Source organism: Zootoca vivipara, chromosome 9 (assembly GCF_963506605.1).
Source record: "Zootoca vivipara chromosome 9, rZooViv1.1, whole genome shotgun sequence".
Classification (NCBI taxonomy): domain Eukaryota; kingdom Metazoa; phylum Chordata; class Lepidosauria; order Squamata; family Lacertidae; genus Zootoca; species Zootoca vivipara.
In genome coordinates, this window is record NC_083284.1 from 2,325,618 (window position 1) to 2,343,248 (window position 17,631).

General features: G+C 48.1%; 1 protein-coding gene across 9 annotated transcripts in view; it reads right to left on the reverse strand.

Moving 5' to 3' along the window:
* DYSF (dysferlin) overlaps positions 1-17,417 on the reverse strand; it is a 178,204-nt gene extending 160,787 nt beyond the window's left edge. For 4 of the 9 annotated variants that reach the window (XM_060278299.1, XM_060278294.1, XM_060278296.1 and 1 more), the window contains exons 1-3: positions 7,323-7,471; positions 2,016-2,071; positions 1,674-1,765 (exon numbers count right to left, since the gene is read on the reverse strand). In XM_060278299.1, the coding sequence (XP_060134282.1) occupies positions 1,674-1,765; positions 2,016-2,071; positions 7,323-7,416 (242 nt within the window). In that variant the 5' untranslated portion in view covers positions 7,417-7,471. Of the gene's footprint in view, positions 1-1,673; positions 1,766-2,015; positions 2,072-7,322; positions 7,472-16,456 lie in introns of those variants that run through there. The other 5 variants (XM_060278298.1, XM_060278292.1, XM_060278300.1 and 2 more) reach the window with 3 other exon arrangements.
* Between the last annotated feature and the right edge of the window lie 214 nt (positions 17,418-17,631).

Below are 17,631 nucleotides of genomic sequence, written 5' to 3' on the forward strand. Positions count from 1 at the left end.
TGAATTGAATGGCAGGTTTTAATGATTGAATATTTACAACTAGTGAAACTGACGGGATGGGTGCAAGGAATAGGCATTCAGAAGATATCAAAAGAGTGGATTATTTTCAGAGAATATTTAAGAAAGCATAGTAATAGCAACTCAATATTGACAGACCTAGAATGGTATTTGTAATGTGTAGACAAACAGAGAGATAAAGAGAGAGAAAATAGATGAGAAAACTTAACAACATCAAACCTGTGAGAAATATCAGCTCAAAAACTAGGTATAATGGAAAGGGTTGGAAGTGTCGATAATTGTTGAAGTCACTCAGCAGCATAAAGGGTCCTTTCAGCCACCTCCTCCCCTGCCAATGCTAGGAACTCACGGAGCCACGGAGAGGCCAGGCGTTTCCCTGCGCAAAGAATGCCTGAACTTCTCCGTAGGCAGAGAGTAGGTGGCAAGCGGTTTGCATGCACCAAAGAGCAAGGAATTCTGCTCAACATTGATCCAGAATAAAACTCCCAACGTATAGTCGGCAGAGTAAAAACTGAAACACATTGCGGGATTCCCCAAAAACAGACCAGAGGCAATTCTTATTTCATCCAGCAGAGCTTTGCTGCTAGTGAAGGCAAATGAGCATAATGGTCACAAATCCCATACATTCAGGACTGGCACTGTCCATAAGAAATCCAGTTGCAGCAGACTTAACTTACACGTACAATCACTTCTAATAAGACGAAAACCTTAACGCTACACACAGAACACCGGAAGGAAGAGAGACAGAAAAAGAGAAAGAGAAATTCAGGCTCCTTCTGCCCCTACTTTTATAGTCAGCATGACCTTGACAAAAAGAAGTAACGGTCCCAGTTTAAGCCAGCTGTACTCAGCTTTTCTGAAGCAATAACCCAAACATCAGGAACCTTCTGCTTGCTTCTTTCATACAGAGAAGCTCCCAGAACCCTCTTGAATTAAGTAGAATAGGAAAGATCTCTACACATCAGATCAATACTTTCTGCACTAAGAAACTCCTAGCCAGGACTCCTAGCAAGGAAGGCTCTGCTCCACAACCAGAGGCAGAAATGTTTCTGAATCCCAGTTGTTGGAAACCACAGGAGGAGAGAGAGTTCCTCTTGTGCTTGAATCCAGCTTGTGGGCTTCCCGTTGGGGCACCTGCTTGGCCCCTTAGGAAACCAGAATGCTGGCCTAGAGGGACCATTGGCCTGATCCAGCACAGTTCTGCATTCAGTTATAGAATTGTAGAGTTGGAAAGGACCGTGAGGTTCATCTGGTCCACCTCCTGCAATGCAGGAAACTTTTTTGCCCTTTTCAGGACTTGAACCCACAGCCCAGAGATTAAGAGTCTACCGACTGAGCTCTTATGTCTTCATCTGCTTGGCCATCGGGAGGACAGGATGCTACACTAGGAGCCGATGGCTTCACAAGAGGGTTAACCAAATTCACGGAAAACATTATTCCACGCACACTATGCTTCCCAAGCAAAGCTAATTGATATCCATTTAAGCAAGAGGTCTTTTGAATTCGCAAGTCGCGTTCAAACTTTTGAGCACCCCTCATTTGGGGAATTTGCACATTGCAAGACATCCCCGCGCTGCCTCGCATCTGCCAACGGTAGGGCCGGCCATGAGCCAAAGTCGGCCAGCTGCTCTGAAGGTTTTGTGGAGACCTCCTACCTGTTTCTGCCCATCTTCTCATGGTCTTTGACGACGACGTGGAGCTCTGCATTCTGATCTAATGGAATCCCTTTCAGGTCCCACTCAAAGCCCTAGGAGGAAAGGAGGGAAGCAGGACAGTGAGTGAGAGTGGGGGTCCCAATCCTCCCTCCCAACTCGCCAGGAGATCCAACTGATCTAGTTACTCAGTGCAGAGGAAGACCATGCCAACCAAGAGCATCTTCCATAGCTGATCCCTGACAGTGGGAACGTGATGCTGGGACTGACCCACAGCCGTCTCTGCTGAAATTAAGCGCAGGGTCGTACCCATCAGAGACTCAGGCAGAGGGGCGGGCGGCTCACCTCGTTCCACACAGGGTTGACGTTGTTCTTGATCACCTTGGTTCTCTTCTTCACCCCTAGGGAAGACAGCGGAAAGGTAAGAAACGGCCCCAAGAGCAGCACATTTTGCACATCTGTCTGAACAGATGTTTCCACATTAACCATTCGCAGCCCAGTTGGAGACAGGGCAGAGCTCAACAGGAGGAGGTGTGTACAAGGACTTGAATTCCAGTTCAGTTACTGCGTCTGGAGTTTAAATGATCTTGGGCAGAAAGAGCTGCTTCTGAATCCTTGGCCAGAGGTTGGTGCAGAGGGCCAACGCCTGCCCAAATAGACTCCAGCCGGCACCCTGCTACTAGGTGCCAGGATAGGGGGCAGTGGGCAAGACAGGGGAAGGGGTGCAACAGGATCAGGGCTGCAGTTCCAAGGCTGGGCATGGGCAGAAAAGGCAAATAACAAGGGCACAAGGGCATCAGCAACGGAACAAACCTGGGTGCAAAACAGGTTTCTTTGAGATCTCTCTCTCACACACACACACACACACACACACAAACAAACACATCCACACTCATTCTCTCTAAAACACAGTAAGCCTTCGGTCCAGCCATCTCCTCTGGACGGTGGGTCTAGAGCCAACCATCAGAGTAGAAAATTCTGGAAGGAGTAACAGCAACAAGATCCCTGGCAGCCGGTGTGGCTGAAGATCCTGCACACAGATCGCATGTTTATCCACCTGCCCAAGTTAAGAGGAAGGTGTTGGAACTTACAAGAGAACAGGGAAAGCAATCAATTCATTTTTTTCCATATCATTTTTATTAAATCTCCAAAAATATTCCAAAACATTTATCATCATATACAATTAAAAACAAAACCATGCAAAGTTTCTCCTGGACTTCCTGCCCCTCCTTTCCTGTCTCTCTTCTGTCTGTCTCTCTCTCTCTCTTCTCTTCTCTTCTCTTCTCTTCTCTCTCTTTCTATTTCTCTCTCTCTCTCCTTCTTTCTTTCCTCTTCTCTCTCTCTCTCTCTCTCTCTCTTTCTCTTCTCTTCTCTTCTCTCTCTTTCTATTTCTCTCTCTCTCTCCTTCTTTCTTTCCTCTTCTCTCTCTCTCTCTTTCTATTTCGCTCTCTCTTTCTGTCTTTCTGTAGTGGTAGCATCCCAGGGATTTCTTTCTTTCCATGTGGTCTGCCACATCTTTCTTCCTTTCTTTCTATTTCTTTCTTTCTCTTTTTCTTTTTCTGTTCTCTCTCTCTCTATATATATATATATATATATTTCTCTCTCTTTCATTCATTCTTTCTTTCTCTCCTCTCTGTCTCACTCTCTCTCTCTGTATGCATGTGCAGAGTCTAAAATAAGGATATAATGGGGAGAGCTTTGGGCCCCCACTTCACTAGAGGCTGTGGGGGGAACACCAGCTGTTTCTCCTCTGGCAGCAAAATGCCTTGGGCAGGCCCTGACGCCAGGTCACCTTCCCTCATACAGATGGGCACTTGACCCCTTTGTGTCAAAGCCTGTAAAAAGCCCAGACTAGAGGCCCCGATTCAGGCCCTGCTTGGCATCATTCATCCATTTGCTTGGTTTCATTTTAAAGATATAGGCCACCTATTTCCCCTTCCAAAAATGCAAGACTCGCCCAGCCAGAGTTCTCTGACTTTGTTGTCCCAGCTTTTATTGGGCCACCGTCTCCAAGCTCCTCCGTCAGCTCAGCCAATGGTTGGGATGGGAGATGGATGGGAGACGGAGACCCAAACTTCTGGAAGGCTGCTCTAACCACCTAGCCACATTCCCCTGGCATAGAGGCCGCCGCCTGGTGCTTCTGGAACAGCTCGACTGTCCGAGGAGGTGAAAACAATTCTGCCTCATCCGCTTGCTGCTTTTGTAATCTATCTTTGGAGCGCATCACATGTTCGATCGTCTAAACAGAGGTGTCCAAAACCGGGAGGAGGATCTAGACTCCGAAGCGGAGAAAAAAGGCTTGGAAGGCTGAGCAAGACATCTTGGCAGGGGCAGAAAGGGACACTCTCTCTCTCTCTCTCTCTCTCTCTCTCTCTCTGCTCAGTTTTGCCACAAAATGGCAAAAGGAAAAGGAAGACTCTTGAGAGAAAGAACAATAGGAGGGGCTGCTATTGCCAAAGGTCTGCAGGAAGGTCTGCCTGGCATAGCTCTGCGGCTCCCCCCACCCACCCACCCCGGTGCGGAGCCAAAAACTGCTATATATGGTCACTCAGCAGACTCAGACAGAGCAGTATTTTAAAAGGGCATCACTGGAATCCCAGCTCAGAATGGGAAGGAGGAAGGAAAGAGTGGAGCTGGGTTTGCAGATGACATTTGTTCCCAAGGAAGTGCAGGAGGGCAGAGAACGGCCAAAGTTGCCACTGCTCATTTGCAAATGCTAATTTTCCCCCGTGATGCACGTGCAGGTTTAAAATTGTTCCTTGCTTCGATGGCAGCATTAAGATAAATTCAACAGTGTAAATAGGTTTTAATGGATGTAATAAGGGAATACTGAATGGTATAGTTTCTGTGAAATATGCAGGGATTTATGATATGTAAAACGAACCGTGGAAAGAGAAGAAGGGAAGTCATTGATATTTTAAGGATGTAAAAAACGAGTACTTTAAAATATAAAACAGAACATTTAATAAAAAAATTATATACAAAAAAACACACAAAATTGTTCCTTGCATGACATTGGAGCCCAGCTGGCAACATGAGCCAACATACCAAAATGGGAACCCAAACCCGCCTTCAGCAAGGCGATTTGGACTGCAACTTCATAGAATTAGGGAATTCTAGAATTGGAAGGGACCCCCAAGGGCCATCTAGTCCAACCCCCTGCAAGGCAGGAATCTGGACCTGATGGTACACACACAATACACCAGACCCAGGAAATCCTGCTAGCCCCCCATTGGGGAATAAGGCTTGGCCTTATATATATTGAAAGGCAGAAAAGGTTTAAATGGGATATTCCCCAACGACCAGAAGCTTGCAGGTATAATAGGAGCAGATGTTCCAAAGAAGATGCCCAAACTGTTTATGTTTGTGACAACAGTAGCTAGAATATTATATGCTCAGAAATGGAAAGAAGAGAAGGTTGCAATGAAGAAGGAGTGGCTTTTGAAAGAAATGGACTAGGCAGAAATCATAGCTGCCAAGTTTTCCCTTTTCTCACGAGGAAGCCTATTCAGCATAAGGGAAAATCCCTTAAAAAAAGGGATAACTTGGCAGCTATGGCAGAAATGGAAAAGCTGGCAGCAAAATTAAGAGGTCAGAATGATGAACTTTTCAAAGAAAAGTTGAGGCCTTTCATAGACTTTTTTTTAAAAGTATTACAGCCAAATGAAATCGCAGGCAGGATTTGTGATAAAAGCAACGGAAGAAAAATGACAAAATGATTGCAGCAGAGAAACTTTTTTGTCATTGATAAAAATATAATCCAGGAGTAAAAACACTGTGGAGATTAGGGTGGGAAGCCAACGTATGAAATAATGCGATTATTTGATTTGAGGTTATTGTGAAGACATTTGGAAAAAATTAAAAAAATAATATAAAGGGAATAATGCCTGGCTCAAATTTTGCTAAGCGTGAGTCGCTGACCCCTCTCCAGGTTTCAGTTGTCTTAGCTGCAACTCTGGACCTCAGGTCTCCGAGAAACTCTGTGCTTTGGAATAAGTGCAGGGCCAGCTATGCAGTAACAGACAGAAGAGAGCACAGTCGGAGATCTCAGCAGGGTGGGGCACTAGCAAGAATCCCTGGCGTGAAAATAGAACTATTCCAAGCTTAGAAGGGAGCTCTTATTTTCAGCCGGGTGGAGAGCTGGAGGGCGTCTTGCCTACCATTTTATCTGAGGTTACACAGTCCCCATTCCACCATTGCCCCACACAAGTGAAATGTCAAATTGCACCTCTGTTCCCCTTTAAAGGGAACAACTGACATGCGGAACCTCTCAACTTGATTTCAGGTTGAGAGATCTCAGTAGAGCGTGAGACTCTTAATCTTGGGGTGGTGGGTTCGAGCCCCACGTTGGGCAAAAGATACCTGCATTGCAGGGGGTTGGACTAGATGACCCTCGAGGTCCCTTCCAAGTCCACAATTCTGCTATGAGATCACTCCCTGTAATATAGGTATGTCTATATAAATCTTTGCTGGATGCAGACATCTAGTTCCCTCCCCGGGTTCCCAGAAACAATGCAGATGTTTTCACACTTCTGGCTTAAAGGAGTTCTTGCTTTAACTGGGTTTCCATGTGATCTGTAAATGTAAGAGATGGGTGCTGCACTGCTGCGCACAATGCTCATTGGCGTGGTCTGTAGGGAGAAGGCAAGAGGGGAAGAACATCTGCTTTGCATGCAGAATAATTACATCTCAATCCCCGGCAGCATCTCCAGACAGGGCTGAGAAAGGCTCGCTGCCTGAAACCTTGGAGAGCTGCTGCCAGTCAGAGCAGACAATACTTAGCTAGATGGACCAATGATGATCTGACTCAGTGTAAGACAACGTCCAATGATTTTATGCTTTAAAATGTCTCTTGGTGTTGCTGGCTTGTTGTTTTTTGTGTCCTTTCCTTATCTATAATCATTCAATCATTCTGTTATTTATTTGCTCAAAGACATAAGGAAGAAGAGGGTCATGACAACATCACGCAAAATAAAAACGTGAATTGGAGTTGGTTGGTGGAAACACATCAGAAGACAGCAATTCAGAAGGAACAACGGGGCAGATACAGGAACATAACAACTTGAGAAGATCGTGCCTGGATCAGGCCCAAGGGGACCCATCTAGGCCAGCATCCTGTTCTCCCAGGGGCCAACCAGATGTGACAATGGGAAACTTGCAAGCAGGATCTGAGCGCAAGAGCAACTCCCCCCCCCTCCCGGTTTCCAGCAACAAGGATTCAGAAGCATCGCTGCCTCCGACTGTGGAGGCAGAGCAAACCCAAGACTTTCCCATTTCTCCCGGGAGGAGACCAGGGTTCAAATCCCCACTTGGCCAGGAAGCTCACTAGGTGTGGCCTTGGGAGCCAGCCCCCTGCCTCTCAGCCTACCTCGAGGGGTACCATGCCAGCCACATTGAGCTCCTCAAAAAACAAGGTATGCTATAAAATGCAATGAAATAAATAAAGTATGAAAAAAAAGTCCAAAAGCATGAATCAAAGATACAAATTAGAATAAACTCCCTCTGCAAAAAGAACAAAACAGGAGTGCGGGCAGAGCTCCCTTTTTGACCAGCCTGTGTGGTGGGGCAAAGAGCAAGAGGAGGTCCCCCCCCCTGTCCAGACCTCTGCCCCCCACCCTCTGCCTCTGGGCTGTGTCTCGGCGGGGCTCTTACCTCGGAAGGTGACGCTGGCCACCGGGTCGCTGCGCTTGTCGCCCTTCTCCAAGGCGGGCAGGCTGCAGGCGCGCTGCACGACGCAGCGGAACATGGTCTCTGTCTCTCTCTGGCGCGCGTCCGCCTTCAGGGGCGCAGCGCCCGCCGGCCACGCAGAGCCATCCCCGCCCCGCGCCGCCCGCCTCCCGCCCAGCGCCGGACGCAGCATCAGGACCAGTCGGCAGGCAGGGCGGGGCGTTATCCCGCCAGGGGGCGCTGCGCGATCGGCCGCCCGGGATGCTCGGCGCGCAAAAGGAAGCGCAGCTGCGCGAAGCTACTCGCCCGCGCCGGGCAGCCCTCAGCTCCGTCGCATTTCGTCACTGGGAGATATGTTTGTTTGTTTGTTTGCTGTTAGATTTATATAGCCACCAGTCCATTAATATTCCCTGGGTGGCTTACAACAAGGTGTTTAAATGACAATATATAATAATAATTTTAAAGGCAACCATAGGCATTAAAAGACAGCAAAAAAACCGTCCAAGCATAAGGGCTGGGTTAACCGTTAAGCAAAATAAGCACGTGCTTAGGGCATCACGGGAAGCACCCCAGAAATTTTCCAGTGCGGGATTTTAAACATGAATGGTCACCAGTCGCTCCTCTGAGTGTTCGTTTTCTCAGTTAAAGTATGTTTAAAATCCCAACAGGCTGGATGCCTCATCTCGGCTGAGTATAGAAGCAGGTGTGTCGGGTAAGATTAGTTTGAGGATCTGATCAAAGACTTTGCAATTAGAAAAAGTGGGAGAATTTTTTTTCAAATAGAAATAAAGTGGGAGGTTAAAAAAAATTAAGATTATTTTCCATCCTACTGTAGGTTTTGTTTCCTTTCAAAAAGTACAATTGACAGTTGTTTATTGTTTATATTTTGAATGAGATATATATGGGGGCACCAAAATCTTTTAAGTGCTTAAAGGTAAAGGGACCCCTGACCATTAGGTCCAGTCGTGACCGACTCTGGGGTTGCGCGCTCATCTCGCATTATTGGCCGAGGGAGCCGATGTATAGCTTCCAGGTCATGTGGTCAGCATGACAAAGCCGCTTCTGGCAAACCAGAGCAGCACATGGAAACGCCGTTTACCTTCCCGCTGTAGCGGTTCCTATTTATCTACTTGCATTTTGATGTGCTTTCGAACTGCTAGGTTGGCAGGAGCTGGGACCAAGCAACAGGCGCTCACCCCGTAACAGGGATTTGAACCGCCGACCTTCTGATCAGCAAGCCCTAGGCACAGTGGTTTAGACCACAGCGCCACCTGGGTCCCTTTTAAGTGCTTAGGGCCTCTAAAAAAAGGTCTCAATCTGGCCCTGCCTAGCATACAAGATGAAACCACCTCTTTCTTCACTCAGGTTTAGCTGCATTAACTGCACTGGAATTCCACCTAGAAGAAGGGAGGCATTCGGGGTGAGTTCCCGCACTTCTTTTTCTATTAATTCTATACACTGCCCTTCATCTGAAGATCTCAGTGTGGTTCACAAGATAGAAATACAGGCTGAAGTCACAAAATAAATAGTGAAAACAAAAAAGGAAAGGAAACAATAACATCCCCTTCCCACAAACATATTTTAAAAGGCCATAGAATATTAATCAGCCAAAGCCCCGGTTAAAAAGGAACAATTTCACCTGGCAATAACATGATAAAAGCAATTATTCAAAATCCAGTTAAAACTATTTAGTTTAATTAATTAAACAAAACTGATAAATTTGATCCTGTGATATCAGCTTTTCAAAGTCTGGTTTGTGCCCTCCATAATCCCCTGCCTCTTTGCATCCTCCTACCGTAGGTAATCTCACCTTCCCCCCCCGGGGGGGGCTTTATGGTGTAGGGCAGGGTGGGGTGGGGGGGCACTGGGGGCGAGTTGATGGAACCAAGGCAGCAGTAGCACAAAAATGTTTGAGACCCACTGAGAGTGTCCGAGCAGGACCTGGGAGAGCAGGGTTCAAATCCCCAACCAGCCATGAAGCTCACTAGCAGAACAAGAAGGCGACCGGTGTCCCTGACTGTCCTTTCTCCCTCCCTGGCATCGGGTAGCCTGAGGGATGCTGCCTCTGACTATGGGATGTCTCCCTCCTGCTTGCCACATGCAGCATTCATCTAATACACCCCCCATCCTCCTCCATGATCTAAAGTACATAGAAAACCACATGTGCTTCTGTCTGTCATGACATCTGGTTGCAATGAGTTCCACAGGCCACTTCCATGACCCATTGAGGAGTGAGTTTAGTCCATTCCAAGCCCGTGGCCAGACTAATCACACAGGGCTTCAAGCCAGCACAGCAAAAGGCTTAATTCTGCTGTTTGAGTTTCATCAGTGACTGAAACTGGAGAGTGAGATTAGAGAAGTGGGGAAAGTTTGGGTTTGTCCTGCTCACTCACTGAAACATTTGCAGCACTTGGAGCTCTTGCAGAGGAGGGAAGCTGGGATACAAATTCAATAAATCCGTATTTTTAACGAACATTTTATATTCTGTATCAACCATTTTGAGGTTATGGATGATTAAGCAGGAGATATGCCTGTTGTCTTTGTCCATGGAGTTTTCTTGGCAGGGATACTGGAGTGGCTTGCCAGTTCCTTCTCCAGGTGGATCACGTTTAGTCAAAACTCTCCACTATGACCTGTCCATCTCGGGTGGCCCTGCATGGCATAGCTCGTAGCTTCTCTGAGTTATTCAAGCCCCTTCGCCACGACAAGGCATTGATCCATGAAGGATCAGTGCTTTTGAATTATGGTGCTGGAGGAGACTCTTGAGAGTCCCATGGACTGCAAGAAGATCAAACCTATCCATTCTGAAGGAAATCAGCCCTGAGTGCTCACTGGAAGGACAGATCCTGAAGCTGAGGCTCCAATACTTTGGCCACCTCATGAGAAGAGAAGACTCCCTGGAAAAGACCCTGATGTTGTGAAAGATGGAGGGCACTAGGAGAAGGGGACGACCGAGGACGAGATGGTTGGACAGTGTTCTCGAAGCTACGAACATGAGTTTGACAAAACTGCGGGAGGCAGTGCAAGACAGGAGTGCCTGGCGTGCTCTGGTCCATGGGGTCACGAAGAGTCGGACACGACTAAACGACTAAACAACAACAAGCAGGAGATAGAGACTTTGTCCAACAGATAGAATAAAAACAGTCACAGAAAAACCCAGTTGTGCCATCCGAGGGTTCCATAGAAACGAATTGGAAAAGTTGGAAAGAACACATTTGAGCCACTGACAGCATCTTTTCAAAGTATTCTAGCCATTTACACCCCAGATGGAAATCTGATGGGAAGATGGGGAGGGGTGGACAGGAAGCTGGCAGGGCCGGAAAGCAGATGGCAACAGGAAGGGCCAATTTCCTCTTGGCAGGAGGGCGGACACATCTAGCCTGCGTAAAAGGACATTCACCGTGATGAGGGGGGGGCCACCATGCTGCCTTCAGCCCAAGTAAGCCTGTCCCGGTTGGGCTGGAATGCTCTGGCTGGCAGCAGCAGCAGCCTGCAGAGCCTGTTGACTGGCAGGGCTGCCTAAATGACTCTTGGGGCAACCCCAAGGGTCCTCTAGTCCAATTCCCTGCAATGCAGAGGACCCACCCCCCCCCCCGGACCTCCATGGAAAGCAAAGCAGATTTCGCATTCCTGTCTCCTTCTCCACTCCTCCAGCTGGATGTTCAGAGCAGTTCCTTCCCTCTCTCCCCCAGCTCAGAAAAGAGCCCTCTCTCCTTCCCTCCTCCAGGGACACCCGTAGACTGGGCAATCCCTGAGAAAGAGGGGGGAGACCTGGCAGGTTGGTGAGGCAAGAGCCTTCGTGAAGAAGAGCCTACAGAAGGCATGCGCAGGATGAGTCCTCTCGGCTGCCCTGTGCACGTCGAAGGCAGAGCAGAACCACCTTAAATAACACGAGCTTAAGGCGGATGACTGTTTCCCCCACAAATTCTGCACCTGTTGGGTGGAAATACCCTTTGGCAGCAGCAGGATTGATGACTCAGTGATCCCAGGGGGAGAGAAAGAATCCAGCTGGGAAATCTGGCCCTGTCTATGGATTCTCAGTTTGGGACTTTTCAGTTTGGAGAAAAGGCGAGGAGGAAGAATTGGCATGGAGACAGCGGATAAAGTTCATCTCCCTCTCTCATAAAGCCAGAAACTCACAGACATCTAATGAAGCTGATGGATGGAAGATTCAGGATGGGGAGGGGGGGGAGTCCCCGCATCGCAGTGTTAAACTGTGGAACTCCCTCCCACCAGATGTCAAGTCAATAAACAACTGACGTTTAGAAAACATCTGAAGGCAGCCCTGTTTTTTTAATGTCTGATGTTTTACTGCTTTGTTGTTGTTTTGTTGTTGTTGTTGTTGTTGTTGTTTCAGTTGGGAGCGCCCAGAGTAGCTGGGGAAATGCAGCCAGATGGGCAGGGTATAAATAATATATTATTATTATTATTATTATTATTATTATTATTATTATTATTATTATTCCCAGTTGCTTGAAACCACAGGAGAGGAGAGGGTGCTCAGGTCCTCCTTGCAGGTTTTCCATTGGTGAGAAGGTGGTCTAGAAGGGTTCCCCTTTGGCCTGATCCAGCAGCCTCTTCTTATCATAGAATCACAGAATCGCAGAGTGGGAAGGGACCCTGAGGATCATCTAGGCCAACCCTAGCAGAACAGTCTCCCTCGGAAGGTTGTGGACGACTTGTAATGATTACATTGGAGCAGTTATACATCATCATCATCATTAATTGAATTTATATACCACTCAGGGCAGTTCACAGAATTCTGATTTCCATACTGATTGTTTTGGCATGGGCACATGGCTTCATTCCCAGACTCCTTCCTTGGAGGTTTTTAAGCAGAGGTTGGATAGCCCTCTCTCATGGATGCTTTAGCTGAGATTCCTGCCCTGCAGGGGGTTGGACTAGATGACCCTCGGTACCCCTTCCAACTCTAGGATTGTAGGATCCCAAGGGAGCAGAAAAGACTATGCATGCGACCATGACTGCATTATTGGGCCAGAGATTGGGGGGGGGGGGATAAAGTCCCTACCAGAGAAGAATGGCAGATCAAGTGGATGGACTATGCTGAAATGGCAAAAATGACTGGAAGAATCAGAAATCAGGAAGACCAGAATTTTAATAAGGAATGGGGGAAATTTATAACTTATCTTAAAGACCATTGTAAACAGTTAAAATTGTTAGTAGGATTGGAATAACACTTGTAATTTAATGGTGAATTTTGGACCCAGGGGACCCAGGTGGCGCTGTGGGTTAAACCACAGAGTCTAGGGCTTGCTGATCAGAAGGTCGGCGGTTCGAATCCCTGTGACAGGGTGGGCTCCCGTTGCTCGGTCCCAGCTCCTGCCAACCTAGCAGTTCGAAAGCACATTAAAATGCAAGTAGATAAATAGGAACCGCTATAACGGGAAGGTAAACGGCGTTTCCATGTGCTGCTCTGGTTTGCCAGAAGCGGCTTTGTCATGCTGGCCACATGACCTGGAAGCTGTACGCCGGCTCCCTCGGCCAATAATGCGAGATGAGCGCGCAACCCCAGAGTCGGTCACGACTGGACCTAATGGTCAGGGGTCTCTTTACCTTTACCTTTTGGACACAATGGAGATGTAAAAGATCTGGATCATCATAAGAGATGCAGGAGGAAATGATTAACAATAGGACCAGAAGCTGTCTGCGGACAAACGCTTGCTCCCTCGGCCTATAAAGCGAGATGAGCGCCGCAAGCCCAGAGTCGTTTGCGACTGGACCTAACGGCCAGGAGTACCTTTACCTTTACCACCCAACCTCTGCTTCAACCCCTCCAAGGAAGGAGAGCCTGCTCCACGGTCAAACAGCCCTTGCTCCTCTCATGTTCTCCTTCTTTGCAAAGCAGCCACTAAGCCCTGGCCACTTGCAGGCGCTTCTGCGACCCAGAGAGAGCGCCCAGTCCCCAGCTGGCGTCAGCCATCCCAGCCCCCGCTGCCCAAACAGGTGCTGGGGCCAGGATCCAACGGCGCTGTGTGACGGCAAGGAGGAAACTATAAAAAGAGTCGGGTGTGGTGCTGCTGGGCAGGTCATGTTTCTCATCTGCCTCCTTTGCTGGGCATCTGCGGCGCCTCTTGCCAAATACCCAGATACCCGGCAGGATCCAGGCTCTCAGATTACGAGGGCGGGTCTGTGGAGGTGGGGCAGAGGGGGCACGGGAAAGGAGGAGGACCGCAGACCCTCTGAAATGCTCTCTTTTTAAATAATTTTTTTAATTAATTTTCTTTTCTCATAACAAATATGCAATATCATTACTTAACATTCATTTTCCAATTTTCCCCCTAACAGTTGACTTCCCCCAACTTCCATTTCTGGTTTATTACATCAAATGTTGCATTCTGCTGCTTGTGCATAGTGCTATGTTATCACCTCCTCTGAAGCCCTCTTAGCCACATGGCTTCTCCATGAGACAGAACGCTCTGCACATGCACAGAGACACTCTCTTCCTTCTGCCTTTGCTTATTCGAAGCCGAGCCTGCAGTGAAGTTAACCGTGGCCATGCAGGGGCAAGAAAATTGGTCACTGCGAGTGCGCATCACCAGCTCCTCCTGCCTCTTTCTGCCTCCCATTTCCTCTGCTTGTCTACCTGCTTCTGAGCTTTAGTTTGGAAGCTCCTTGGGGCAGAGACCTGCCCTCTTGTGCCTAATGCACCATACAAAGTGTTGGTGCTGACCTTTAAAGCCCTAAATGGCCTCGGTCCAGTATACCTGAAGGAGCGTCTCCACCTCCATCATTCTGCCTGGACACTGAGGTCCAGCATTGAGGACCTTCTGGCGGTTCCCTCGTTGCGAGAAGCCAAGTTGCAGGGAACCAGGCAGAGGGCCTTCTCGGTGGTGGCATCAGCCCTGTGGAACGCCCTCCCATGAGATGTCAAAGAGGAAAACTCCTGCCAACCTAGCAGTTTGAAAGCAAAAGTGCAAGTAGATAAATAGGTACCACTCCAGCGGGAAGGTAAATGGCATTTCCGTGTGTTGCTCTGGTTCACCAGAAGTGGCTTAGTCATGCTGGCCACATGACCCGGAAAAACTGTGGACAAACGCTGGCTCCCTCCGACCCAGATCTCATCTTGCTTTTCTTTGTGAAATAGCTCACCAGCAGCAATAATAATAATAATAATAATAATAATAATAATAATAATAATAATATTTATTTATTTATTATTTATACCCCGTCCATCTGGCTGGGTCTTCCCAGCTCTCTGGGCGGCTTCCAACAGAAATATAAAAATACACAAATTTCTTAAAGATTAAAAGCTTCCCTAAATAGGGCTGCCTTCAGATGTCCTCTAAAAGTCTGGTAGTTGTTTTTCTCTTTGACCTCTGGTGGGAGGGCGTTCCACAGGGCGGGTGCCACCACCGAGAAGGCCCTCTGCCTGGTTCCCTGTAACTTGGCTTCTCGCAGCGAGGGAACTGCCAGAAGGCCCTCGGCAATGGACCTCAGTGTCCGGGCAGAGCGATGGAGGTGGAGATGCTCCTCAGATGCAGGAGGGTGACGTGGTCAACCTGGACTTGGACTCCCCCCCCCTTTGGAATATGGAAAGGGAGGGAGGAGTCAAATGAATTAAAGCGCAAATAAAATCCCTGCACAGAGAAAACTAGCATGTGAGGGAGAAGCGTTCTAGATGCCATGGGATGCAGGGGAAATAATAATGATAATGATAATAATAATAATGATAATGATATTATTATTTATACCCCACCCATCTGGCTGGGTTTTCCCCAGCCACTCTGGGCGGCTTAGAACAGAAAAATAAAATAAAATAATCTATTAAACATTAAAAGCCTCCCTAAACAGGGCTGCCTTCAGATGGCTTCTAAAAATCTGGTAGCTGTTTTTTTCTTTGACATCTGATGGGAGGGCGTTCCACAGGGCAGGCGCCACCACCGAGAAGGTCCTCTGTCTAGTTCCCTGGAACTTGGCTTCTCGCTACGAGGGAACCGCCAGAAGGCCCTCGGTGCTGGACCTCAGTGTCCGGGCAGAACGATGGGGGTGGAGACGCTCCCTCAGGAGCAACATACAATTACTACACTGCCTTACATCATCGGAGCCCCCTGCGGTCTGAAGTGGTGCAGTCCATGCGCAGCACCTCAAGTGGCCCCAGCCAAGGCTTTCCCCTGCCCTCCCAGCCGAAATGCAAAGTACCCAAAGAGCAAGCCAAGTTTTATTATTTCACAAGGCAGATGCCCAACACAGAACTTTAAACTTGGGCTGGGTTGAGCCGCTTCCTTGGGTCCCATGTCCTTTCTGGACCTGGCAGAGACTCTGCCACGAATACTGTTTCTCCCACAGGCTGAGCAACTACACCAGGATGATGGGGGGGGGCGGCTTTGGGGCCATGAAGTTTGGCTGAGGATGAGCAGGAGACACACCTCCTAAGAGCCGGCTGGATCAGGCCCAACGGCCCATCTAGTCCAGCCTCCTGTTCTCACCTGGGCTGAGCAGCTCCCTTTGGGGAACCTGCAAGCAATATCTGAGCACCAGAGCCCTCTTCCCTCCTGTCATTGGTTTTTGGAAGCCCTGCGGTCTCCCACTGCAAAGGGAGAAACATAGCTGGCCATCCATCGCCCTCTCCTCTGGGAATTGGTCCGATTCTCTTTTAAAGCTGCCTGGGTTGGTGGCCATCACGCTTCTTGTGGGAGGGAGTTCCACAGTGTAACTATGAGCTGCGTGAAGGACTGTGTCTGTCCTGAACCTTCCAACATTCACCTTTGTCAGGTGTGCCCAAGTTCTAGGAATAGGAGGGAGGAAAACTTCTCTGCATCCACTTTCCCCATGACATGCAGACTTTTTATAAACTCCTACTATGTCTCAACTCTCTTTTCCTCTAAACTAAAAAGTCACAAACCTCCCTGGAGACCTGAGGTTCATGCAGATGTGTGCAGGGATTGGTTTCTTGCTTGTCTATCATTCTGCAACCTGCAAATAGAAACAGCCCCAAACGTCCCTCTCCAAATCCCCTTTGGCCCCTGAGAATGGCAGAGAGAGGTGGTGTTCTCCCCACCACCCCACCACCGGCACCCTTGGGTGCTCTCTCTGCCTTGCACCTCTGCTTTCCTCGCCTTGGCCCCTGTAGTTGCAAACTCATCCTGCCTCCTCCTTACCTTCAAACACCACTGAGCAATAAGCATCGCTGATATCCGTATCTGGACTCTGGACGTTCTGTGCGTGGAGAACGAAGACCCGCAACATTTCGGGAGGCCTAGAGGGTTTCCTCCCCCTCCTCGCCTCGGATCTGGCCCGTCCTCTGGGATGTTTGCTTTCCCTACAGTTCAGGCCCTTCTCCCTCCTGCTCCTGAGCTGGCAGAGCAGCTTGGCTCGGCGCTCCAGTGACAAACAGCTAGAGCTCTTAAAGGGACACCAGCCCTCGCCAGCTCCAAGGCTCTTGGGAAGCCAAGAGGGCCTGCAAAGACATTGGCGTTCGTTTTTACACACCTGGACACTCCAGCGCTGGCCTTTAGGTCATCGTGTCAAGACAGGACAAGTTCAAAGAGATAGACAAATGTGTCTGGATCCGTTTCTGATTTTTCTGGCCACATTTCCACGTCAGTTTGCAATTCCTTTTTAAATTCTTCATGAAAATTTTCCAGCTTTTCAGCGAGAATTTCCCCTAAGACACACAATTTTGTGCATGCACTTTTGCCTCATATAAGCATCTTCATGAGCCGTTTTATATCACATAACACATTCTTGTATGTGAACACTTTGGTGCCACTTTTCTCCTACTAGATGCACACCCCCAACATTACTTGGTTGGTGAACTGAATCACAGCATCTGGCAAGTGCAAATTTTGAAGGGACAGCAGCCTCTGTTTGCATATTTCGTTGGGAAAGTGTAAACCACATAGTTCACATTGAAATGTGAACCGAATTTCTTGCACATCCCCAATATGTGAACTGTACAATTAGAATCTGTCTAGCCGATGCGATTAAACAAGGATCGAGGGTGACAGTTTTCACACACCTATGCGTCTCATGCGGAAATAATTCCGTGCTCCGCTAACTGGGGTGCAGTTTGCATTTCTGTTATTGTGTGTTTTTAGTTCTAGTTGCAGGTAGGTAGCCGTGTTGAGTCTGCCATAGTCAAAACAAAATTTAAAAATTCCTTCCAGTAGCACCTTAGAGACCAACTAAGTTTGTCATTAGCATGAACTTTCGTGTGCATGCACAGTTTGAAAGCTCATACCAATGACAAACTTAGTTGGTCTCTAAGGTGCTACTGGAAGGAATTTTTTTATTGTGTGTTTTTAGATTAGATTAGGTTGTGTTAAACTAAATA